The sequence below is a fragment of the Lissotriton helveticus genome, chromosome 11 (genome assembly GCF_964261635.1).
Source record: "Lissotriton helveticus chromosome 11, aLisHel1.1, whole genome shotgun sequence".
NCBI classification, from domain to species: domain Eukaryota; kingdom Metazoa; phylum Chordata; class Amphibia; order Caudata; family Salamandridae; genus Lissotriton; species Lissotriton helveticus.
The window spans coordinates 1,093,762,039-1,093,789,460 of record NC_136072.1 but is presented as its reverse complement, the minus strand read 5'-3'; the positions used below and the strand labels follow the sequence as shown (position 1 = coordinate 1,093,789,460).

The 27,422-nt window shown below is 47.7% G+C and overlaps 1 protein-coding gene across 2 annotated transcripts in view; it reads left to right on the top strand.

The window, feature by feature from the left end:
• Window positions 1-27,422, top strand: part of PRR14L (proline rich 14 like) — a 451,476-nt gene that overhangs the window by 77,070 nt on the left and 346,984 nt on the right. For both annotated transcript variants that reach the window (XM_078667733.1, XM_078667734.1), the window contains exons 2-3: window positions 3,234-5,164; window positions 6,831-6,915. In XM_078667733.1, coding sequence (XP_078523859.1) covers window positions 3,266-5,164; window positions 6,831-6,915 — 1,984 coding nt within the window. In that variant the 5' untranslated portion in view covers window positions 3,234-3,265. The remainder of the gene's footprint in view (window positions 1-3,233; window positions 5,165-6,830; window positions 6,916-27,422) is intronic.

Below are 27,422 nucleotides of genomic sequence, written 5' to 3'. Positions count from 1 at the left end.
TAGGCAAATATCCAGACTGATGTGTCCACAAGAAAGTCAGGGCCTCTAGTGAGTGTTCTCCTGCTTCCAATCTGGTATTTCAAGCTCATTGGCACACTAGCGTCTTGCAGTGACTAGAATCATTTCAGTCTGTCAGGGTACTTCGCCCACAGGTCCTACCCTCTCCCCTGACCGTTTGTTTTCAAAGAGGACCATGAAGATCCACTGCGGCACTGGTTAAGTTGCAACACTGGGAATGCCCATTCCACTCCTCCCTCACTCAGACTTCACTCAGAGCCCGATGCCTCCAGCTGTCTGCTCCAAACACTCTGGGACAGAGGTGCTATCTGGGTTCCCAACATGAAACTCAGAGATATCTACTCAAGAGCACTCCAATGCATGTGGCTGGGAGAGCAGCAAGCTAGAACACACCTGTTCTATCTGCTGGAGGAAGCACTTTTGAAGCCATCCGATTGAGCCAGCAGGGGCAGTGTGAGGATGGTCTTCCACATCCAGTCTTATAGCGAGCCAGCCCATGTCCATCACAGCCCACCTGTCTCTCCTTCTAACCTTAAGGTGGCACACACATGGTCCTAATTTGCTGGTGGAGTGTCCATTCCACAGTCCCAAGTCATAGTACCCACAGGCTCACCAAATAATTTGAACAGGAATAAAAAGATTTATGGTTCGACAACTTAACAGGAACACACAGATGCTGACTTTTCATAATTATAATGCTATTTCTTTTGATAACACAGGACTAGGAGCTGAATGTGGCAAACCTGGATACTCTCTTTGAGGCATGTAGTTTCAATGGCCTCTGACCAGGAAACATTACAGTTTAGTTGCTGAATGGGCAGGCGTCCAGTATCCCTAAAAGATAGGTTCATGCTGGACTGGTTGGAGAATATTCTTTATGCCTTCCTTCTGACTCCACTTCTAAAGAGGGTCTTTAGTCATCCTGGCCATGCTAAACGGACCCTGCCATGTCTGTAAATGGTCATCATTCTTTCACTGTGACAAACCCTTTTGACTTTGGTCCACCTCATTGCTTTGAAATCGCTCACTTTACATGTTTGGTTCCTCAAAAACTATCTGAGAGTTGGCTATGTGTCCCCTTTAACAATCCGAAGGTTCAAGAGGCTGCAAAAAATGTGCTACTTTATCTCAGTACAAGAGCAAATGGTTGCAGTTATGTTGATTGGTGTCTCTCAAGGCAATGGAAGTACATGTTCTCTGCCAGCAAGATCACAGAGCGCCATCTGACTGAATTCTACAATAAGTGATCTATGTAGCAGAGCAAATTTGGGGGAGGGAGGCGGGGACATGCAGCTGTGCACACACTAGCACAGATTGTGTTTGTCCAACCCAACATAGCACAGCTTGCACAGTGCAGCACAAACTGTGCTGAGTATTGAAGTGTACCACAGAACATGTTGCATATTGTGCAGCTCTAAAACGTGCATTGTGGCTCCGCCAAGATGTATAAAACTTGATTAATAAGTTGTATTGCATCATATTGTTTTAAGCAACCTAAGGCATTTTCCACAAGCTTCACTAAGATTTATAAAACTTGATTAATAAGTTGTATTGCATTATATTGTTTAAGCAACCTGAGGCATTTTCCACAAGCTTGCTTCTGAGATTAGTCCTGCTGAGTTTCTACTAAATATTTATCACCCTGTTCACTTGTAAGCAAACACAAAATCAGACTGAAATCGAGTCTTTTTCTGTGTTCTATGGTATTGAAATGACTATTGTATCTTTGGATAGCATTACCTGCTCCAGTTGTCCCATATCTCTCGGTCTGCAGTTTCTTTTGCCCATGCTATAGAAGTGATTGCTTTCAGAAAGGTTAGTGGCGTAAAATTGTGAACATATTTTTGCAATATTAGTAGGATTTCCTCTTCTACATTTTGGTTCAGATAAACGAAAGGTACTGATTGCAATGTTTGGAGATATTTTAATTGTTAACATGTCCAATGATGAATCTTCTGAAAACTCGATTAATTCTTTGGCACAAATGTATTTGGTTCTTTAGAATTAGATATTAAAAAAAGAATTATTCACGGTGCCAAAATAGTCACCAGAGACAGTGATCAGTTTTTTCCCCCGGAGTTTTATATAGTGTGAACTTGACCCGAAGGTATCGGAACATTTTACATGAGCACCAGTGGCGATACAGACTGACACATTCGTTTTTGCTAGGCACAGTGAGATTAAGTGATTTGCCCAGAATCACAGGATGTTGAGCGTTGTTGCCCAGACTCGAACCCGGTTCCCCAGATTTGAGGTTGACCGCCCTAGCCGTTAAGCCACAGCCTCTCCTCAGTTGAGTTCTATATTTATAGGGCTTTGGAGGAAAAATAGAAAATATACCTGTGAATTGGAGGAAACTGCTCTTGCCATTGTGACATGAGGTTGGCGCAGTCAAAACTTGTTCTGAAACATGTCACATATTTTAACTTGTTTCATACATTGGATCACACTAATACATGGACTTAAATGTTTAACAGTGGTATTAATACTGCTGCAAATGGAGGTGAAATATAGATCAAGCCATTTTAAATCTGCCTCTCAAAGTATCCGAACATGTTCCAATCCTAGGAAGTTGTGCATTCAGTGACATTAGTGAGTATGGCACAAAACTGGAATTGAGATGAGGTTGGAAGGAAGGGAGTAGTTTCTGGAGTGAGATGGTGAGCTGAGTATGGATGGTTTAGATTGTGCCATCAGTGAGAGATGCATGTGCGAGCACAGCAGTGAGAGAGGCATGTGCAATGTATCGAATGGGATGAGCATAGAAGGGTGGCAAGTCTGAAAGGAAAATGTAGTCACTTGGCCTACTGAAAGGCTAGAAGAAACTTACTCCTACAAACATTGCTCTTTGCTCTCTTAGAAGGAAAGAGCTGCTGTGAACCACCAATCATAATAATCAAAATTGTGAAGTTCCAATAAGAATTGTAGTACTGGCATGTTGTATAATGTGAATTACCTGATATACCTTTACTGTATCTTTCCTTTCTTATCTTGACACCATTAATTCCTATTACACGTATCTGCAAAGACTCACATAATTTCTTTGTGAAAACACTAGAATTGAGTTACACGACATACTGGACTAAACAATTTAAATAAAGCTCTGTTATGTGGCAAGTTTCCACTGTTCAACGTGACTAGAATATTTTACCTTACAAGCTTCATAAAGGATAATACTGTTGTGCTATTCTTATAGACCTTTTTTGTTCTTGCAGGGCGAGGGCTTCCATCGCTGCCTTCCCCAGCAATGCTGTCATCGGTATTGGAAGCCCCGGTCACCAGTCAGGCACCGCCTTCAGAGTCCTCTGTGTCTACCTGTGACAGTGAATTCTATGCAGAAGTATCATCAAGCCTGTTGGCTGAGTTTGAGGAAGATGGAAGTCCACAACTGGAACTATCCCAGCTGAGCATTGTCTCTGGTGGTGACTGGTCTGCTCAAGCAGAAGAAAAGTGCAGATTACAGTTCAAATATGAGGGAACACCAGAAAACTGCTGGTCAGCTGGGCGTTCTCATGCAGCAGAGGAGTCTCGGATCAAGGGTAGGAATGAAGAAACGACAGATGTGATGGAAGCACATATTTCCATTAAAAGCAGCGCCCTTCAGAGCCTTACGGAGTCTGATGAGAGCCCACTGCTGGAGACCATTAAGGAGGCCATAGAAGTGACGGATAAAGTTGCAACAGAAGAAATAAAAATGGGGTGCTTTAAAATTGAGAAATTTGCAACTAAGGTTGTGACCTCTGAAACCCTTCAGTCTCAGAAATCTCTGGAGCATGAAGCACTAGAACAGATGGAATGGGAACCCCAAGAAACATTGGAGAAGATGGACAGTAAACAGTTGGCCCAGGCAGGTCAAGTGATGCTGGAACCTAAGGCCTCTAAGACATGGGTCTCTAAGAAACCAATAGGTTGGGAGTCCCAATTGGCATTTGAACGAGAAACTCTGGAAGTGCTGAAAGGGAAGGCATGTGGGGTGCTGGAGCAAGAAGCCAGGGAAGCATTGGATAAGAAAAGCAAAGAGGCAGCAGTTCCGAAAGCATTGCATCAGGCAGTGGATGAGGTGATAGAACGTGAGACACAGGAGGAAGCCTTGGACGAGCTGGTGACTCAAAGAGTACGGGAGCTGGAGACGGGGAGAGTGCTTATACTGGATATACTACGTAGAGATTCTCGGGAAGCTACGTCCAGAGAGACCGAAGATCAGGAAAACTGGGCTCCAATGGACCTAGAGGCGTTGGCACAGGAAGCTCAGGAGGCATTGGAGCAGGAGGCCCAGGAAGCATTGGAACGAGAGGCTCAAAAAGCACTGGAGCAAGAGACCCGGGAGGTTCTCGAGTATGAGACTCGAAAGAGGCTGGAGCAGGAAACCCAGGAGGCATTAGAACAGGAAGCCCATGAGGCAGCATGTCGAGAATTAGCAGAACAAGAGAACTGGGCAGCAATGGTGGCAGAACAGGACAACTGGGCAGTGATGGATCTGGAGTCCAGGGTGGGTTTGGAGCAAGAGGAACTGGAACTGGAGGCCTGGGAACTTCTACAGTCTCAGGCTGGAGCAATGATGGAGCAGAAGGATTGGGATGCAGCATCCCATGAAAAAGCAGAGCAAGTGAACTGGGCAACAATGGATAATCTGACCAGAGAGGCTCTGCAGCAGGAGACACTAGAACTGGAGGCCCAGGAATCTCTGCAGTGTGAGGACATAGAAAAGCAGGAGGCATGGGATGCAGCCTCCCAAGAGGAAGCAGAGCAAGAGAACTGGGCAACAATGGATAATCTGACCAGAGAGGCTCTGCAGCAGAAGACACTAGAACTGGAGGCCCAGGAATCTCTGCAGTGTGAGGACATAGAAAAGCAGGAGGCATGGGATGCAGCCTCCCAAGAGGAAGCAGAGCAAGAGAACTGGGCAGCAGTTGATAAGCAGACCAGAGTGGCTCTGCAGCAGGAAGCACTGGAGCGGATGGCCCAGGAATCTCTGCAGTGTGATGCTTTAGAGGAGCTGGAGCAGGAGGCATGGGATGCAGCATCCCCAGAGGAAATGGAGCAAGAGAACTGGGCGACAATGGATCTGGAGGCCCAGTCTGCAGAAGAAAAGGCCTCTATTAAACTACTGCCTGCAACATCTGACGATTCACCGTATCAGAATGAGGTAGAGTATGAGAGACAATATGCAAAAACATATATATTATTTTGTAATTAAGGCCATGCTTACCCGACCATGGATCTGCCAATGGCTCCCATGGTCATAAAGAATGGAGGAAGGACTTGTAAGTGCCATGGTTGGTGAGATTTAAGTGAGCTCAATCACCAAAGGGGTAAGGAAATACTTTTGTTTAGGAGTTAACTTGGTAAGCCTCTCTAACGCTTATTTATACTGCTAACAAAAACTGCCAAGCTCTGAGATAGGGTGTTATTATCCCTACTTGTATGAGGGACAATAGCACCTCACTAGCTGCACTAACTCGATTCTTCTTTAAAAAAAAAAAAAGGATGTCGTTCCTCACCCACACAAAGTGGCATGCTTCATCCTTAGGATGCTCCTTCCCAGCAACTATGCTGGGCAGGCTCAGCCAGGTCCATTGTGCTTTGTTTTTTTGGATTTGTTCAGGGTTCCTTATGCTTAAAATGTTATTAAGAGTGGATAGGTATTTCTAAGATTTATTCCCTCATGTAGCCATCTTATACAAGGTTAAAAACCGCATGATGAGGGTGAAGGTTTGTTTCTAGGACACCTCCTACATCACCAATTCGTGGTTGACATGATTCTGCCCAACTTATTCTAATTCTTTCTCATTTTTTTACCCCAAGGAGACTCCAGGCTGGAACTTGCGTTTCTATAAACGAATACATTCTCTAAAGGTGCTCCGGTGGTGGTACCTAATGTGATGCCTTTGTGTCTCCAATGGTGGCGCAAAGGAAAATATCAAGTTACCATCATATTACCCAACTGACAGGTTTAACATTTCATTATATGATTTCACTGATGGGTTAGAATGAATAGGTCGGTTTAGGGCAGTTAGGAGGGTCTAGATGTCCCGATGAAAGCCCTGGGACATTTACTGCACAACAGTTAGGGCAGAAGCATGTCGACCAGAAGTTAGTAATAGTAAGGTGCCTGCTACAGCTAGGTTTGTGACATTTCCAAGTTCATTTACCTTAGCCTAGCACAGAGATGTGCAAGCAGATGCTTGCAGAGGGCAAGTCTGTGTTTAGTAATAGCTTTGTTTGGTAATACATTACTCTGCTGTCCCAGCAGTGTAGTTTGAATGGTACTTCTTGGAGCATGGTTCATGGTACAGGATTCATATTAAAGAACATATTTGCTAATTGGGGTATAGTGAGGAAAGGGAACATATCTGTATGACTTGGGAAGCGCATTAATTGAGAGGGGGAGGAATTGTTGCAACTGTGTGGAATGTTTAGTGATAGTAGGCCATGGTGCGTTTCAAGGGATGTGTATAGTATGTTGTAGCTTTGTTTTGCTCAAACCAGTCCCCTCAGCATTATAGCAGTAAGTGTTAAATACATCATTGTGAATTGGCATCTTCAGTTCAGTTTCTGACCCTGTGATGGTATGCCTTATAGTGGTCTCTTTAGATTGAGATATTCCTTTGTTGCATGTTGAATCAGTTTTAATGCAGTGTGTCTATATAAATTACTCCCCTTTTTCGGGGGCCAAGAACTGGACATTTGGTGGCAGGGGCTACCAGTCCGAAAGGAGTCTAGGTAGGTGCTGTGCCTTTGGTTAAGAGCAGAACTGTAGCAGCGTTGATTCTTAACCATAGTCTCAAGTGTGTTTATGTGTACCATTTTAGATGCTGGCTGCAGTAGTACTGAAGGCGACAGAATATCTCTCAAGATGCAAGAGAACAACAATCTCTGACATGCTGGACAGTGAAGGTATGGTACAGCACACATTAGGCTTTCAGTAGTCCTTTTATTTGCTTAGATTGCAATTTTTGCATTTGAAATCCCACCCCATTGTAACAACGTACAAAAGTTTGGTGTACAACAAGAAAAGAGATGTGCAATTCGCAGTAGCCCAGTCTTCGTTTCAGCAGCCCATCTTGTATCAAAATGCAGAACGATAGACCCCAAAGAGTGCAGCTGTGGGTTTGGTACAGTGAATCCTTTCCCCAGTAGGAAAGACCACCAACGAGGCCCACTCTGCCCTGTGTTCCTATCTCACCTCCAATCCCAGTCCACCCCATCAGTTAGTGCTGCCCTGGTGCTCTCAGGAGGCTGTATCCTCCACTCCCACCACGATTTATTTTATTAAAATTTTTTTTATTGCAATTTGTCATATTTACACACAAACACTTAGTCTTTACATTCCATCTTGTTTTCCTTTGTGATACAAAGTATTACACAGGCTATGTACCCTTGTCGTCCCTCCTGTTGCTATCACTGCGTGTAACACATACAACAGAAAACATTACTTCCATTTTATAAACTGTGGTATTGAACCGTTTTGTGTGCTGACCATTAACTGAGGTGTAACCTCTACAATATGTATTCCTAGGTTCATGCGTCTATGCATGCCTGGTGCCCCAATCCATCTTGGGTAGGAGGTCTTGCGTGGAGATCTTGCTGATATAACCTCTCTTTTTTTGTCTTTATTATTTTTAATAAAAGAAAAACCTGAAAAACAAAAGGGTTTAACCATGAACTGGAACAAATAACAAACGTGCAAGGTGGTCTGATTTCTTACAGGAGCTAAGACCTATCTGATCCTATTGCGGGCAACACTAGGTGGGCGGGGGGCAGAGGGGTAGTTTGACTTTCAACTTACAACCCCATATTATCTGAGTTGCATGACCAATAACAGGACTTCCAGAAACTCCTGTTTGTGCTCTAGCTAGAACTAAAGCCATATCTAGAAATCTGTTCCATACTTTCTGTTTAGGGGGATGTGGAAAGAGTCTCAACAAGCAGACCTCAACATCAGGATTTTATCGCGAGACCTGGTACACTAGTTCTTCAGCTCTCATGCACCAATCCAGCTCCCATTCCTGTAGTGATGGTGTTATCACTTCCCCGTCTCTATATCCTGTCTTGTCACGCCACCATCCGAGCGACATTACTGAAATGGTGAGTGTGTGTGTGTGCGCTCTAGAATCTGGTCTTCCCACACTCACAAGGTCACCAATTGTGGAGTGAGGTGTATCGCATTGTCCAGGGTATCTGAGATCTGGCCCCCCATCCCCTTCCAAAAGCCCTGAATCTGCGGGCTAGTCCAAATCATATGGAGTAGTGTCCCTCTGTGCCCACACCCTGTGCACAAAGGTCCATCTCTATTCTACCCATATGAAATAGCTTGATCCTGTTGTATGCCCAGTGCAGAATCTTCATATGTATCAGCTGGAATCCTGCCCTTATCGCCACCTCACAGGTGTAGCTGCAGGCCACCCTCCAATCGTCATCCTTCAACCTACTCATGTCCTCCTCCCATTTACCCCTTAAGTAATTGAGCGGGGGAAGACTAATTTGTAGCAGGGTGAGTATATTTGTGACACCGCATGACTAATCAAGGGAGCCTCTAGAACGCTAAATTCCAGAGGGTTTCCCCTGGGATCTCTGCCATCAGTCTCCATAGCTCTGTAGGATGAATGGCAGTTGTAGGTATCAGAGGTATTGATTGCCTGTCATCTCATATTGTCCTTGCAGCTCAGAAAATGGTATGGTGATGCCATTGCGCCTGTTAGGGGCATCTGTTCCCCGCAGTGGGGTTTCCAGTGTCACTTTACCTTTCCACCCCAGGGCATTTGTTTCCCCTTTTCAGATTTTTACCAACATCTCCGTCGGTGGGGGCAGGGACAGGGGTGCCCTCCCTGTACTCTCATAAAGACGATGGACATAGCCGTCCGGGTCCATTGCCCGCGCGTGTAGCTGGGTTGCCCAGTAGTAAAGACGCAGGTTAGGAAGGGCAATTTCCTCAAGAGGTTTCCTTGTCAGTATGAGAAGGGCTATTCTTGGGGTACCCCTGTCCCACAATAACGTTGTGGCGACATCGTTCACTCCCCTTTAGAACCTCAAATTTAATGTTTTGTAAGACAAAGAAATGTTGGCATGTAGATCATCTTATAAAGGCGGGCCCTGCCCAGCAGTGTCAACGGGAGCTTCAGTGAGCCACCCACACACCCCTCTCGTTAACCAGGATCCTGGTGAGGATTTCCTGGATAAATAGCTCCTTGGCTGTGGTCACAGAAATGTCCTGGTACTTAAATCCAACCGATTCCCATCTAGGGGGATAGCTCCGGACTCCATAATGCCCCTCTTGTGAGAGCGGGTAGACTACCTATATGCACCAATTGATGCAGAGTCCAGAGTAAGACTCAAAAACCACCAGAATTTGGAAGATTCGGGCATGGAGTGGGCTGGGTCAGCCAGGTAGAGCAGTATGTCACCTACATAAAGGGATGCGACATCTTCCCACCCAGTCTCATCACAGCCTCCTAAGGAGTGCATCCCGGCATATCCCAACTGCCAGTGATTCAGCTGCCACTGTTAAAAGTAGGGGGAGATAACAGGCACCCCTTGAAACTGCCCCTGCCTAGGCCAAATCCCGCCGAGATCGCCCTGCTCGCTTTACCCTGGCAATTGAATTTATAATGCAGCTGCACACAGGACAAATAATGTGGGCCAAAACCCATCTTTTGTAATGGTACCCACAGATCGGGCTACTCAATGGAGTCGAACACTCAGCATTTGGCTAGTAGGATAGCCGGTTCCGCAATTCTGTCCCTACGGGCCAGGCACCCCGCCAATCGCTTGAGGTGGTGTCTCATAAATCCAGACTAGTCAGGCTCCACCATGGAGTCTATCGCACGCTTCAAGCGATTTGCAAGGACCTCCGCGTATGTCTTAGTCTTTAGGTTGATCAAGGAGATTGGCATATAGGAGGCACACATCCTGAAGGTCTTTCCCTGCTTGGGAATCAGCTCTGTTGCGGCCCTCATATACTGCAGGATGACCTCCGGGCGCTATAAACACTCTTGCATTGGACACGCTATGCAGGATTAAACACACTTGAAGAACTCACCGGGCAGACCATTTGGGCCCTGAGATTTCTGTCCTTTCATTTGGTCTATGGCCTCCGAGATTTCCATCCCCGTAATCCCTGCTTCTAACGCTTCCCTCGCATCCCTCCTCAGTTTAGGGTTTGAGAGGTCTACCACGCATCCCTCAGGCCTTTTTCTCCCCTTCGGTCCGGGTTTGGTATAGACCCTTCAAATAAGCAGCAAAAACTTGTGTGATCACCGCTGGGGTTTTAGCCATGTCACCCATAGGAGTCCTGACTGCAGACACCCACTATTGACCCTCATCTCCATGCGGCAGCCAGTCCAGAAGCTTCCCCAGCCTTGTCGCGGGTCTCGTATATCCTACCCTGTTGGGCCTAGAATTTTGCCTACGCTTCCTGTTGGGTGTGTGCCCTTAAGTCTGGTCTCCGTTTCTTGATCTTGGGGGCGAGTTCTGGGGAGAGGGCTGCCATGTACCCCCCCTTCCCAGGTTGTCAATATGGCCTCCATCTCTCCCGCTTTCCTGTCTTTCTTTCTCCTCCCCTCCCGAGACCTGCATAGTTAGTTGGTCCCTTGCAACTACCATAAACACCTCCCAGAGGATAACCATGAAGTCCACTTTCCCCTTGTTGTCTGAGTAGTTAATTGCAGTCTCAGTCACAAGCTTTCGGATGTGCCAGTCCCTCAGGTCCCAAGGATCACGTTTACATTCTCCTGTCAGTCTTGGGGTGGAAATCATCAAGTATGTAATCATGGGGTGTCCCCTCTCCCCCTTATTGTTTAATTTATATATTGAACCTTTGGTTACACAGTTAAGATCGGATCCTTTGATAAAACCTTTCTTTTTACATGAATTTGCTTTAAAATGTGCATTATATGCTGACGATCTGTTAATGCTCACAACTAATCCGGAGATTTCAATTCCCCGACTTTTTGAACAGGCGGAAACCTTCGGCGAAGTCTACGGATATAAAATAAATAAGGAAAAAACAGAGGTTATGCAGTGCTATCAGGAAATAACATCTCCCTTAGCTAAACCACAGATGAGATATCTTGGAGTTGTTTTGACGCAAGATATCTTAGATATATCAAAAATTAACCTCGCTAGAATCCTTAAAGAGGTATGTGGGCTTCTTTTGCGTGGTCTGGTCTTCCCCTAAATATTTTTGGTAGAGTTAATTTAGTAAAAATGGTTAATTTACCTAAAGTTACTTTTTTGTTCAACGCTATTCTTTTGAGTTTTAGTCCTAAAGACATAGCCAAAATACAGGGTAAAATCGGAACCTTTATCTGGAACTCTAAATCTCACCGAATATCCTGGAAAAACCTGAGGAGAAAACTCAGTCGGGGGGTTGGTATTACCAGACCTACTTCTCTATTGCCACTCATTTCATTTTAAAAATTTTCGGTTGCTGGCAGATAAAGCTGAGATGTCATCTTTGGGCCGATTATTTCAGGCATTACTACAGGGCATCCCTCAAGGGCGTGAATATTTTCTTTATAAGTTTGGTGATCCCAGATTCTATAAGAAAGTAAGGTTAAAGATCTTAGAGACTGCCCTGAAGAACTGGGTATTCATTAGGAAATAATTGGGAATCCCCTATTTTGTGTATCAAGCACCAATATGGGATTCTCTAGGGACACCGGAATGCCTTACAGATCAATTGTTAAATCCCCTCAAAGCGGCAGGCATCACACATTGGGGGGATTTACATCACAATACACAGTTAATGGATTGGGACTCCATCTCTAGGCTGACGGGAGGAACTCTTACTAGGTTCAAATATTATCAGTTGTCAGCCTGGTGGGCTACTACATCATGGGCCCCAGAAACTCTTGAATCCAAGTTAGATCTAGTAAATAGAAAGGGGAAATGGAAGAAAGAGGTATCTTTTTGGTATGAGGTCATGCTAGACTCAGATGGAATTACTGAACTAGAACTTCTAAAGTTGTGGGGAGGGACAACAGTCGCTGAAGAAGGCAACCTAAACATGTGGGCTGATTCTTTTACAATGTTAAATACCGTAGTTAAAGCGGCACCCCTCAAAAGAAACCACCTATTTCCTCTACATCAAGTCTACATCTCTCCCAAAAAATTGGTTAAGATCACTAATTTAGAACATTGTTGTCCAAGATGTAAAGCTCTCGATGCTGACGACCTTCACATGTTTGTAGATTGTCCTAGACTTACAGATTTCTGGTCAAGAATAGAAGATTTAATAACTGATGTATTGGGAAAACAATTTTTCATCACCCCCACAATAATCTTATTTGGTTTAGTTTCAGAATATCAGCCTAATGAATTGGCAACCAAATTAATTTTTTATGTGATGGTCTTAGCGAGGCGGGAAATATGTAAGGCTTGGAAGGACCCTTTGCCCCCCAAATTTTCTGATTGTCTGAAATATATCATATATATAAGCGAATCGGATATGGCCTGCGATAGCTCTAGCCATGATAAAACCTGGGCGGCCTTAGTGGCCTGGCGGAATCGATGAGATTGCTTTGGTTGTATTTCGATGATTTCACCTGGGCACTGTGGGTGTCGGCTCTCCAGTTCAATCCAAGGGCCGTATAGTTATTGAGAGTTGGAGTGGAGCCTGCAAACAGTTGTACTAGAGGGTTAGCAATACCTTTTCCTCTCCTTTGTTTGAATTGTGGAGGTCGGAACATCATTGCAACGGAGGGAAGAGGGGGATTTCCTCATCTAGAATGCCCATTTCTGGTATATGAGGAATACAAAAGAAAAACAAACAAAAACAAAAAAAAAAAAAAGTATGTAATCATGGGGAGTGGTCTGGTATACCTCTCTGCAAAAAGACTGTGTGAATGAATCGTCCACGCTGGGGATGTCGGACCAGCAAGTAATCCATTTTAGACCGGGAGATCATCATTTTAGTAACATAGGAGTAGTGCTGTGTCTGGGTGTTCCTCCCTCCAGAAATAAATCCTGCTCCAACGCGTATAGGAATTGGGACTGGCGGTGGTCTGTCCATGATCTCTCGCCCTTCACCGTCACGCCATTCATTCACCCTTCACCATTAGGTTTAGGTTTCCCTCATTGAGCTGGAGTGTCTTCGGGAGCTCCACTTTCCAGTACCCCTAGTTTATCTAGTCCAGCTGACTGCAGACCCGGCATAGGTAACAGGACTCCAGCACTATGTCCTCTGCATTCCAGCATCCCTGGATCGCCTTCTAGCATCCCTGATCATCTGCCTAAGTTTGGGTATTCTGTAGTGGGCGATCTGCGTGCCAGGATTCCCACTCCTCTGGACCCCCTTGAATACCCAGCGTGGGTCAGTAGTTTGTTCCTGCCTTGGCTCATAAACCCCCACCAGTTACCCACCAGGTAAGTTTCTTGTAGGAGAATTCTATCCTGGTCCTGCCTGGACAAATATTTCTAAACTATACCTCTGTTGAACTGGTTACCCAGCCCCCATTCACATTCCAAGAAAGAATCTTCAGGGACAGCCCTGGGGTCAGTCGTATGGAATTACTGTCTAGGTCTGTTATGCATGTTGTTTCTTATGGTCAAGTTTGCCTCGTGCATCTTGGTGCCTCGCCTGAACATCCTATCCCTCCCACCTCCTGCCTCGCTTCACAGGCTTCAAACTGCCTTCCACCCCAATACTCAAGGAGTCTTTCCCCACTAAAAACATAAATGTGTGGTGCACTTCAGCAAACATGTTCAGTCAAAAGAGCAATTATCAATGTAGTATCAAAGTGTCAATAGCTGGGGGTATGAGGGCCTTCATTGCTGACATTGTGTCTTTTGCATCTGCCATCACCTGTGATGTCTTCTGTCTCGCTGCTCTGAGGTTGGGTGCCCCTTCCTTTCCAACCAGTGACCCGCCTCTGTTGCTGGGTTAAAGAAGTGGGACCCGTCTTTGTCAGTTATCCTCAGTTTTGCGGGGAAGAACAGCATGTGTTTCAAGTTCAGCATTTCTAGTTCACTTACAGGGAAGGTTTCTCAGATTTGCACTGTATTAGCATAGTTTGCGTGTATGTTCACCTTGCCTCCCCCAATTCCCAAGCACCATGTGCTCGGGCCACCTGAATTAAATGATCCCTTTCTCTGAAATTGATAAGCTGTGCCACCAGCGGCGGGGGGCAGGGCCTCTGGTGCCGGCGGTCGACCCGGCACTCGATGAGGCTGTTCCACTGTAAACAAGTTGGAGTCCCTGCCCACGAACCCTGTTGATCTAAGACATTCCTCCAGGTACAGCTCCATGCTGGGGCCTTCAGCCCCCTCCTGGAGCTCCACTAATGGCTTGTTCCGTGTGCGGGTTCATCATTTATTGTGTTGCGTACATCTTGGTATCAGCCTCCGATAGCACTGGTCGCAATTGAAGTTTCCATCTTAACTTGCCAGTTTCTAGTGGCCTGCACGGAAGAGTCCCCGGTCTATGGCAACCACATCGATCTTATTTACCAGTGCTGGTTTTTTTTTGCGGATCGCCTTCTAATATCGTCACAGTGTGGGATCCCAGTCCGTGATCTCCCACTGTACTGCCATTGTTGCCCACCCCCCAACTGGGGTTGGGGCATTTTCTGCAGCATTTTCTGGATCTTAGTTCTCACCATAGCAGCGTTGAAAGTTGGTTGCCTCAAAGGTCTCCACATCTAGGCTCCTCTCCGTTCTCCTGTCTTATTCATCTACCACCACCTTGTCCGTGCCGCTAGGGCTGCTGTTGCGAGTGGTCCCCTCCTGCTTTCCGTGGCACTGGCCCCACCGGACCACTATAAGTGCCAGCCCCCCAGGAACCAACAATACAGCAGCCGCAGGGCAGCAGCACCGTCCAGCCCTCTAGCAGACACCAGCATCCACCCACCAACCCACAGAGGCACAATCCCCCAGCTCTCCTCTGTCTGCCTCGTGGCCACCTCTTCAGCTATAGATTCTCTCACCAGTGTGGTCGAAGTCTCAGACTGAGTTTTCTCCAGTGGGTAGACAGCAACCCCCCTTCTGTCATTTAGGGTGGGTCTCAGTCGGACCCCCCCCCCGACCCCGATCTCTCCATTGGGGTGGCCACGATGCTTGCCGTCATGCAGGCACTCCTCCTCATCTCAGGCTAGCCATTCCTGCAAACTTCCACGGATGGCTGGGCACTGCCAAATCCGTTTGCTGCTGTGCATGCCCGACTGCTCTACAGAGGCGGGGGTACCCCTGAGTCCTCAGGACACTGCAGTGCTGTCCTCCAGTATTGAGGGGTGGGGGGTAGAGAGTTCCTCATTTTACTCTGGGCCCTCACAGTGAGGTGGTCGTGTTAATCCATCTTATTCCTCTCGCTTAGTCTTGGAGCCATGGTGATCGCACATCTGAGATGTTGCCTGTGGGCGCTCCTCTGCTTGCCGCTCCCCCAGTCCAGGGGGTGCTTAGGGCGAGTCACCATCCTGGACCAGGGTGCAGAGGCAGAGGAGAACCGTATCCGTAGGGTCCGTCGCCGGAACTCTACTCCATTCCGATCGACTCCATGCCAGGCAAATAAAGCTCTCATCCCAGTGTAATTCATGTCATTTTGGGAATTTCACGTTGAACTTGTTACACAAAATTCCCCAAATTGCACCATAATGCCACTTTGCGTAATTAGACGCACTGGCAGTAAAAATGACTGCAAATCGGGCTATTTGTGGTAAAAGTATACCAAAAATGCAAGAGACCATTGTTCACAGTTCTTTTCCTAAAAGTGTTTGCACAAAAATTTGACGTGATGATGTAATTTGTGGTAAAATATAGTGCAGAATGACGGATTTGCATGATTACTGGTAATTCTGCATAATTGTTTTTACATTTCTTTTACTGACTTGAATGCAAATCAAGCAAGTTTCACACCACCCTAATAAAGAGTAGGAGAGGCTGCATCACAGTTCCAGCTTAACACCCCCCCCCCCCCCCCCCCCCCCAAACCCATCCCCTGCAGACCATGTAGGTCTTTGGCCATCTCTGGCTCAGCTACACTTAAGAAGGTCCTTAGTTTGCCATAACATACTTGACTGCTGATTTTCACTTGCCATCATCCATGTACCATCATTCCCCAGGCATCAGACTGCATCTTGAATCTCAAAAGCCGTACTCCTGCGTGCCAGTAGGTGACACTGTGTGTGTCTGCACCAACTTAGTTCTGCTCCGAAAGCAACAAGTTCTACTCCTGCTGTCCTTGAAGAGTTCTTTTCGAAAATACTTTTTAAAATTGTGCAAAGGAAATATGTTGCTGCCCAAAACAATAGGATTTAAACCTTGTAGGGACTATCGCAAGCATGTACCTGTAACAGATTCCCTTGAGGTATGCCCAAGGTGGGAACACCACTCCAGGGCCTATGTCCACTCTGCCAAGATGAACCCGAAGACCATACAGGATTGCAAGGTGAAACTCTACATCGACAAACATCTGAAGACTACATTACAAGACTGATTGAAGTTTAAAGTCCTTTCCACTGCAGATATTTTTTGCGGCCAAAGTCTTTTGGGGAAGTTGTAGAAGCACAAAAAGTCCAAGCTAATATTGTTATCTTATGTTATGTTAGTAGGTATTTATAGAGCACACAGCTACTCCAGGGAGTGTCCCGGCGCTATGAAAAAAACAGCAACACAGAACAAAGTACACCAACACGGGAGCTACTGTTTAAAAAGCCACGTTTTTAACTGTCTCCGTGAAGAAATCCTGGACCTGTCTGAGTGATGGGGGCAGGCTATTCCAAAGGCGTGAAGCCGCCACCTGAAAAGATCTGCCCCCTATCCCGGAGAGCCGTATCCTAGGGGTAATGGTCAGAAACTGGGCAGAAGACCTCATGGTTCGGCGTGGAGTATAGTGCTGGAGTCTTTTCTCAAGATATAGGGCACCTATTTTATTAAAAGCTTTAAAAACCAGCACTAACGCTTTAAAATGAATCCTCTTCTGCACCGGAAGCTAGTGTAAGGAAGACAGAAGAGGGGCGTATCTGTTCTCGACCAGCCGAAAGAATGGATCTGGCCGCCACATTCTGGATCACCTGTAGGCGGCTAAGTAAGTAATCAGAAAGGCCTAAGTACAAGGCGTTTACGTAGTCCAGTCTTGATGCCACCAAGGCCTGGACTACTGTCTTCCTATGAGAAACTGGAAATAGGGTGAGAAAGTTCCTTAGCATTCACAGTAATCCAAAGCATATCCCAGCCACTGAAAGAATCTGCACTTTCATTGAAAGAGAGTCGTCAAATTTGACCCCAAGATTTTTCACGATGTTGACAGACGTAGCGGGGGGTGGGGGGGGGGGGACATGTCTTGCGGCCACCAGTTGTGCCATGTTGCACAGTGATGGAAGCCGAAGAACATAATCTCTGACTTTTCAGAGTTGCACTTCAATTGATTTTGCCTAAGCCAAGAGAACACCTCTGAAAGAAAGTTGTTAATCCCGTTACCATTGAACTCGGCGCCCTTTTCACAAGTAAACAGCAATTGTGTGTCATCCGCATAGGACACTATTTTTGCCCACTGTTTCTCGGCGAGAAGAGCCAAAGGAGCCATATACAAGTTAAACAACGTTCGGCTCAGAATTGAGGCCTGTGGGACCCTGACATTCATGGGGGATGGGAGCTGAGAAAGGCGGGGACCAAATAGTTTGCTACCCTTTGTCCCCTTTATGCTACTCTTGAACTTGAGAAAGGGCCCAAGGGTGTCAGCGTGCCACTTGGTCTCTCTCCCAAACTTCTGAAGAGCTGATTTAACATTTGTTCTCCAGGCAACCCCAATTCCCAGGCCCAAGGCAATGTTGTAGGACATCAATGCCTTTAGGAAGGCCATGCTGCACATATTTGTTAATGTTAAATAGCTTGTAAAGCGCTCAGCTACCCCAGCAAAGGGGCGTCCCGGTGCTAATCACAGACAAATGGAGAGACCACACAGGATGGGCAAGGGGACCTATGGTGACGGGAAAAGATAAGTCTTCATTGCCTTACGGGAACGCTAAGTAGTTTTTCAAACTATGTATAGGCAAAGGGAGAGAATTCCATAATTTGGCTGCCCGAGTGTGGAAAGCCCACCCGCTGGCCTGTACTCTCCTCACCCTCGGAACCCCCGCCAAATGTAGGTCTGTAGAACGGAGTTGGCGGGAGGGAATGTAGGGTGAGAGCAAGGTAGCTAAAATGCCAGGCGAAGATGAATTCAAGATTTTAAAAGCGAGGCCCAGGGACTTGCTTCCCTCTGATGTAGCTTCAGGCGCCAAGGACCCACAGAAGCCTTCAGTCAGAGTGCCATCAACAGCCCACCTCCCCTAGCTCCATCTGAGTTTCTTGAATCCGCTTCAGGTTCCTCACTGATTTTGGTACTGCCTTCAGTGCTGACACCGCTCCCTATACCTGTCCCTTTGACATTGAAAGGAATCCCTATTTCTCCAGAAGGTTTCACCACCTCTAGTGTTTTCTGATTTCAAGCCAGCCTCGTCAGAACTTTGACCAAGGCCGTGTTCCGATCTACCGGATTGTAACCAATAGCCAACCCTTGTGAGTCGGGAATATTGCCTTACCACGCGGCAGAAACAATGATGACTATGATGATGGGGCTTAATTTTCCCCCCTGTTGGACTGGGCCCTTCTGGCAGGTCCACCCCTGAAGTTTTTGCTTGCTATATGTGACCTGGTGATGGTGATTCCCACTCTGAGTGCGTGTAGATGAGAGAAGCCTGCCCTCCCATAGGACTGCATGGGGAATGGGTGTGTACAGGCTCAAGTCTGGTATGTATGGACTCGTGTGATTGAATGCTGTAAGATGATGTATGCGACGTGGGTGTGTCTAAAAGAGAAGTGCCACTTCTAGACATCGGTGTGTGTGTGCAGTAAGTATGCTGGCGCGTGATTGGCTGAAGTGAGGGAGGGGCTGTGCCTGTATCCTGTATGGGTCTGGGCTGTCCCCCCACAATGCTGGCTCCACCCACCTGGGGTGCGTTTGGTGTCCTAGCCTGGCCAGTAACAAGAAATTCCTTATAACCAGTTCTAGCTGGTTCTCATCCTGCCTGCCCCTTTTTTAGACAAAGGGGTCTCATGTATAAAAGGAGGGTGTGCCCTCTTCTCTCTCTTTTCCTGCTTGTCCTGACTGGCATCCTGCCAGGGGTATGCTGCTGCTTGGGCTCAGGGGAAAGGCTTGCCTCCCTGAGCCCTGCCCTGCTCCTGATCTACTGGGAACCTGGACTTCCTTTGGACTCTGCTAGCTATGGCCCTAGCGCTTGAGAGCGCTTTCCTGCTATCCTAGCGCCTTGGGGCGCTTCCTTCCCGCTTCTAGCGCTTGGGAGCGCTTTTCTGCTGTCTTAGCGCCTAGGGATGCTTCATCCCGGCTCCTAGGGCTCTCCGGCCGTCCTAGCGCCTCGAGGCGCTGCCTTCATGCCCCTAGCGCTGGGAGCGCTCTATTCGTCCCGCCGGTGCCCACCCGGCCTTTGCCTGTTCGTGGGAGGGGGCCCGAGCCCCCAGCTAGTGCCTACCTCGCTTGCCCCGTCATTGCCCTACTTTTGCGAGGGAGCCTGGCCCTCGTCAATTTCCCCCGTGTTCACCGCCGCAGCCCGGGACCCTCGTGAGGCCCGCCCCCGGGCTGCGCTCTGATAGGCTGCTGGCCCGATGACGTCTCCCCGGGCCGCTCTCTGATTGGCCGGCGACCCGGGGAGCTGTAGAGGCGGAGGGGAGAGCCGAGCATGCAGGGAGCGGCGGGAGCCGACTCCGCGCCCCTGCGTTTCCCAGAAGAAGTGCCGCTTCCCCCCCGGGGCCCCCCAGGAGCGAGAGGGAGCCCCGGAGAGCGAGGAGAGACCGGCGCGACTAACAGCCGGTGAGTGCTGCCGGAGGGGAGGCGGGGCTTCGGGGCACATTGTCGGTGCCCGCCCCTCCAGCGCGAGCACACATGTGCTTGAAGGCCCGCGGGGCCCCCAGTGATGCCGGGTCCCCCGAGGGCCCCCCCCCCCCCCCCCCCCCGCCAGTAGCTTCGTCCCTGGGCCCCGCGAGGCTTCGTCACAGCCCCTGGGGCCCCCAGTGATGCCGGGTCCCCCGAGAGGGACCCCGCCTGCCCCGCAGCTTGACCCCTGAGCCCGAGAGGCTCCATCATGGCCCGTGGGGCCACCCGTGATGCCGGGTCCCCCGAGGGGGACCCCGCCTGGCCTGCCTTGACCCCGGAGCCCCGAGAGGCTCCACCTCCGGCCTGAGCTCCGAGAGGCTCCTTCGGTATTTTTACCCCCGAGAGGCTCCAGCTGCGCCTTTGACCCCCGAGCCCCGAGGAGGCTCCAACGTGTCCTTGCCCCTGAGCCCCGAGAGGCTCCAGCTATAATCCCTGAGCCCCGAGGAGGCTCCACCACGTGGCCCTTGCCCTTCCGAGCCTGCGAGGCTCCGCCCAGTTCTTCTCGAGCCCGAGAGGCTCCACCGTTTGGCGCCTTTTTCCTCAGAGCCTGCGAGGCTCCCCCAATGGCCCGATCCTTGCTCTACAGCTGCCCAGCACTTCGTGGGCAGCTGCTACGTTTAGGTTTATTGTCCCGGGCTACCTGCAGCCTGCCCTGAACATCGTGACATTGCCTGTTGGAAGTACCGATTAATGTTAATGTGATTCTGAAAGTATTACGTGTTGCCTTCTGATGATGCCTCTGTTATGTTATGTGCTTGTCATTCCTTCCCTCCTAAACATCCTAGGTCTCATGAATGTGGCTTCTGGTTAGAGTGAGTTCTACTGCTAGTTCTATTGAGCTCCTGGTGGTGATGTGTTCTAATGCTAAGCTCCTGGTTGTAATGTGTTCTAGTGCTAGGTCGAGAAAGCTCCCAGGGGTTACGTGTTCTAATGCCGGTTCCATCATGTGCATATTCCTGGCAGTGGCCCCATGGCCCTGCCCTGTATATTTTCCCTTGTAAATCCTGCCCGTGCCTCTGGCACACTGTAAGGTATGTGTTCCTATGTGTCCTTTTTAATACAAAAGCTATTTTCATATATATCGTGTGTGGAGTCCTTTTGCGGGGGGCCCGGAAGGTTGTTGCTGGGGGTGCGTGCGCAAATGCTTTACACATGACCTCCGAGATAGGCCTGACTGCTCGTGCCAAGCTACCAAGGGGGTGAGCAGGGGTTGTCTTGGCGGGTGACTTCCCTACCCTAACTGGAAGTGGTGATTTCTGCCTGGCCTTGGCACAAGCCTCGGCCAACCAGGGATCCCATTTCTAACACCCCCAATAATGGTACACAGAATTACAGGATGGCAGTGGTGTAGACACCTCCCCAAACACTGGAATTGTCCCTCTCTCCGGCCCTGCCATAGAGGAGATTGATTCTTTTGCAGTTGTTATGAGACTGGCTCCAGAGGTTCTTGACCTTCAGTTCTCAGTCATGGAAGTCTAGACCAAAATCCACACAGAGGCTCTCCAGCCTTGCTAGTCACACACTAAACCTCTCCTACCATTTAACAAAGCCTTTAAAGATATCTTCTTTGGTAGTTGGGCAAAGCCATGCTCTGCGTCCTCAGTCAATAGGGAGGTTGCTCGTTGCCACACGGAGCAGTGTCCGGTGACCCAGACTTCCTGACTCCACACCTAATGCAGGAGAGTTTAGTGGTACAGGTGTCAACCACCATAAATCCAAACTCGGGAAGACTTTTAGTAAGTTCATGTTCTCTTCTGCTAGCCTTGCATTCTCTTGGGCCGCTACACCAATGCTTTGTGAGACATGGTGGTCCAAATCCTAACAGCAGTTCCTGAAGACCTAATTGTTTCTTTAGCCCAACCAACCTGGACGTCTGGGATGCTGCAACATTTGTTATTCAGTCTGGCTTGGACACCAGCGATGCTTGATTACGGGCAGTGAGCACAAGTGTGATTCTTCAGCATCATCCCTGGATAAGGCCTACTGACTTATTAGGGTATGCCCAGGCATCCTTCATGGAATTGCTATTCGATGGCGGTTTCCTCTTTAGTGAGAAAATGGACTCCGTCCTAGAATGATTTAAAGAAAGTCGTACGTGCTCGTTTCTTGGGCTTGTCTGCTCCAACCAGACACTTCCCTCAATGGTTCCGCCTTTTTCAGGGATAGTGCTTGACATACCCTCAGATAGTTGTAGTCCATCATTTCTGGCAGTAAATAACCTTTAAGACCCGCTACTAGACACACAATTATCCTCTACCAGTCCATGTGAATTTCTGCCAGCCTGGACTTATCTCCTCAGCCATCAAGTTTCCAGGCACTCATATTGGCTATAATCTGCGGCTCCAGGGGTACCACTTTGCTTCAACCAAATTCTGTAAAACCCTGCCCAGAGGAAATGTTTTTGCTTTTGAATTATGGTAATTCGCTCAGCGGATTCATGCAGTTATTGAAGCGACCATTAGGCAACCTGCAGCTTTTATGTTTGTGCCATGCACAATAATTTTGTTTAAATTGTTAAAATGCAAATGCAAATATACACATTTGAAATTCTTGTCTTAAATTCTAATCCTCATAGGAATTAATTCTTGAATAACCTTGAGAGGACTAGTGATGTTGTTTTATGTCAAACAATTTAATTGTTCGATTGTGTGGTGTCCCAATTGACAATATTCATTTATGTATGCGCATACCCCTGCTGATGATATGCATTAGAGATTAATAAACATCCTTTTGTCTATGCATTGGAGGAAGACGTTGCCAAGCATATGTTCGCTGCCTGTTCTTCTGGTATGATAGTCAATTTATTTGTAAATGTGTTGGCATTTTTATGAAGCTAAAGTATCATGCTTTCACGTCTTCTGTATCTTGGCCATTGTGTGAACTGACAAGGGACAGAGTTAGTCTCCAGCCAGGCTTTAAACTTTAACATCAATACGTCACTGAAGAAGGGAAATTACCATGTCTAATTAAGATGTTATTAAATAGTAGATCGTTTTTGGACATTTTCCATTTCTACAGGGTCATCCCAAATTGTTTACCTTTTTGCTGAACCCTATTTTTGTCTGCTATAGAACTCTGTACACTTTAGCCCTGCTAAACAGCGGTAAAATGTCTGTGCTCTTCACGTCACTATGATTAAATTGGTATACACCTGGCTGGTTTATTTAATAATTTAATATTGAGTCACTAATATATGGTACCAAGGTGTACCACAGGTCTGTAAGCTAAATGTCACTAGTGAACTGCAGTACCTATTGTGCCATCAGCTACTGTGACAAAGTAAACATGGCTGCAGGCCTCCGTCCGGTATCTTGGCATGTCAAAATAACTCCTTTTTATCTGAAAGAGACTATTAGTTATAGATTCCTTACCTTAGAATTACCCCTAGGCGTCAGACTGGATCTGGAGAAATTCTTTCGTAGTTGTACACCTGCGCGTCGGTAGGTGGCGTCGGTTGACTCCACGTTCGGCGTTGTGATCACCGGGATGACTTTGCGGTATCTACTTAGAGGCCACCCTCGCACGCTGACGTCCGTTATTTCTTTTTCCGCGCCAGCCAGCGCAGATCCGGAGATGGAGGTATCCTAAGTCACTTTTTGACTAACTATTGTTCGACTTTTGTCCTTTTTTTTTTAATTATCTTTTTTCTGTTCCAAAAAAACCCATAAAGTAGCAGTAAAACAGTGTATAAAGGTCACAGTAAACAAATATATGTCATAGATTAATTGACATTCGGGAATCACAGTATATATCGCCATATACAATCACACTGGTAATTTCAGATATGTCCATGAGGTAGAATATAGCCTTAGATCATAGTTCCGATATGTATATATAAGGCACATATTTACCAGTATACAGGTTATCACGCTATTCGTCCCCATATTAAATCACATTCTCAAGATCGGAAATGCCCATTGATGTGAGTCGTTCACATCGCAGTTCAACTGTCAGAGATAGGCATATGTCCCCCTGTATCTGTTCCATCCACCCCATTTGCAATCCCATTTTTTGGGGCAGGCTCTGTATTTAAAAACTTCCTTTTCAGCTATCATTGCTCTATGTCGGCAGCCCAGTCGTGTATAGTAGGAACCACCCCCACCTTTGTGCAATATTTCATTTTGCAGTGTCCCATGCCAGTGAGGCCCATGTTTTCTCAGTTGTGTGAGATCAGTGGCATCCCAAATATTCAATAGGCAGAGCTGTGGGTAAGTCGTTAATGTCTTACCTGCTGCCCTTACCATTTGCTTGGTAATATTCTCCCAGTATGTGCGCACACTCGGGCAGTCCCAGAGGACATGGAAAAAGGTTCCCGTTTGATGACATTGTCTAAGACACAGAGGGTCAGCTCTCCTTCTCGTTTTGACCAAGATCCCTGCGTCCAAGTATATGCTGTGAAGGATCTTCAATTGGACCAGGCGTAGTCTCATGGGGATGGCCACTTCCCTGGGAGAGGCAAGTGCGTCTCGCCAGTCCTCATCCTCGAGGCTCTGCCTCCCAATATTGCCGCAGGCGTATCAAGGGGTCCGGGCGGTTATTTAATAGTTTTTTATATGTGAGGGATATAGCTTTTTTTATTCATAGTATTGAAGTATCAACCTGTCTTCCAGTGGAGAGGCCTCAGGTAGTGGGCCATGTCTTGGCAGCACCACTTTGATTGCATGGCTAATTTGTAAATATCAAAATGTTTGGTCTGTGCGAGTTGATACTTGTGTTGAAGATCTGCAAAGGTGGCTAATTTCCCCGCAACCTACATATCCCCCACCATAGATATACCTATCGGGTCCCATTTATCGAGGCCAGGACAGATGCTGAGATGGCCCAGGAGGTCTGGTTCCCATAATGGTGTGGCTTGTGTAAGTGTGTTATGCCAACCCATTTGCTTATTCACTCTATGCCATGTGTCTGTACGTGCAGTGATCCCTGTGAGGTTTAACTTCCGGGGGTTCGTATAGAGTGCCCTATTATATCCCCCCTGTCCCATGAGCCAACGATCTGGGCGGATATTGGGATCATCGTGGTCCCCATTTAACCATCTGTTGATCGCAACCAATTGTGACGCCTGGTAGTTGAGTCTAATGTCGGGTAGTGCAATGCCCCGTCATTCATTTTTTCATGGCTATTCGTGGGGCTCGGCCGTCCCATAGTAACGCGCGCACGGTGCTTTTGATGTTGGCAAAGTAGGTGTCGGGTATTCTGCCAGGGGTATTTTGCAACATATATAGGAAGCGTGGTGCTAACATTTTAAAAAGGGCTATGCATCCTAAAAGAGTGAGGAGGACAGAGCACCAGTGTTTGACATGGGCCCGTAAACGTGCCAAGGCTTCGAGCAGGTTAGCCTCATAAAAGAGGACCAGGTCTAGTGTGATATGAATACCTAAATATTTGAAGCCTCTCGTAGCCACTGGTATGTCATACCCTCTGGGACTAAACAGAGGCGCCCCTCCACTGGGAGCTGGGACTTGGTCCAATTAATAGTATATCCTGAGTGGGTGCCAAAGATGTGAAATATGTGTAGGACCCGACGGAGGGACTGCGATGGTGAGGCCATGTATAGCAGGATATCATCCGCGTACAGTGAAATGCGGTGTTCATGGCTCTCTATCCACTTCAGGCCGCGGATCAGCGGGTCACCCCTGACCCATATCGCAAGTGGTTCGAGTACCAGGGAGAAAAGCAAGGCCGACAGAGGGCATCCCTGCCTGGTTCCCCTTTTCAATTGAAACTGTCCAGAAGTATGATTATTTACTACATCATGTGCGGTCGGGAGGCATAAAGCAGTTGGATCCACTTAATAAATGTAGGCTCAAATCCTATCCTCCGCAGTACGGCAAAGAGAAAGTCCCATTCGATAGTATTAAATGCCATTGTGGCATCTAAGGATAGTATAGATGCGTCCTTCGTGATTGTGTCCCGTCTACCCAGGACCCCAGGCAATCGCCTTAGGATCAAGGGTGTATTCCTCCCCAGCATAAAGCTGGATCGGTCCGGGTGTATCAATCCAGTGATACAGGGGATTAGCCTGTTAGCCAGAAGTTTTGCTAGTATTTTCACCTCAACTGTGAGGAGTCTGATGGGTCGGTAGGCCCCACACTCATCCAGTGGTTTACCGAGCTTATGAGTAACCACGATGGAGGCTGTCTTAATATCTGCAGGTAGGACCACTTTCTCGAAACTTTCGGTGTACATTTGAAGCAAATAGGGGGATAGTTTGGAAGCCATTGGTTTAAAGAATCCTATAGGGAGCCCAGTGGGCCCCATAGCCTTACACGAGCGGACACTTTGAATAGCCAATTAAATTTCTTGTTCGGTAAGCTTGCCTTCTAGGGAGTCTCCATCCTCTGCGGACAAATAGGTGATATTCATAGTTGAGAGCAATTCTGCAGCTGCAGATGGCTGGGCCGCCCCAGCAGATGTGTATATTGATAAAAAGTGGGTAGCAACTGCGTCTGCTATCTGTTGAGGGTCTGTAGTTGCCTCCCCGTTGGACCTGCACAGTTGAGGAACCTATCGTGACAGTTGCTCATTTTTAGGTTGAGACTGGCGTAGGCTGCGCACATGCGCAGTCTCGCCAGCGAGACTTAATGACTCTGAGTAGCGAGGGTAAACCCCGCCCCTCTTCTCCATTGGCTGGCCTCCCAAACGGCGGCTAGTCATTGGAGAAGAGGTCTCAGTGTCGTCATTGTCTTGCTCTAAGCCTCGTCTTTTTCGGATTGGGGGGCGTGTTTTTTAGGTTTGTTCTACCCTCTTCTCCATTGGCTGGAATGGTAAACAACAAGTCAAAAACACGCCCGTTGTTTACATTCCAACCATTAGAGAAGAGGGGAGAAAGAAAAACACGCTCCCCAGTCTGAAAAGGACGGGGCTTAGTTCCATCGTGTTTACCTCATCCTTATCGCCTCCTCTCCCACCACCCCTCTTCTCACCTCTCTCCTCATCTCCTTTCTCCTGGGTTCTCCGGTCCCGGCCGATGCGGTCCCTGGCTGCCGCTGGGCTCTGTGTGTGCCTGCCTTCCGCCGGCTCCTCCTTCCCCGGCCGAGACAGAGGAGGCTTCCCCCGCTGCCCTCTGGTGACAAACGTTCATGAATGTTTAAGTCCAGTGCTGCAATTCATCGTCCGGAGGCTGGACATGCGGGCACTGATACTTTACCACTTCTATGGGGAATGGGGATATATTTCCAGTGGCTACACTAGTAAAAATAGAAAGTACCCTATTTGGCTTGAACATTGTTAGATTTAAAGAGAGTGGTCCGGCCTCACCCCCGCCAGTATGGCGTCTATCCTTCAGATGTACATTTGAACAGAGACCGTAACAGCCCAGGCAGTCCTCTCGCGATATGGCATTGTTTTCTTTGCTGGGGAGAATGTGCAAAAAGGAGGAATGAATACTCCGCCATCCTGACTTCATTTTTAGTCCCTTGGTCTGCAGGTGCCAAGGTCCTAAAAGGCATATTACAACCCTTGCGCGTAAAAAGCCGCAAGGCGTCTAACAAGCTCTCCCGAACGCGCATCTGAATCTCGCACCTCAAACGCTCCCAAA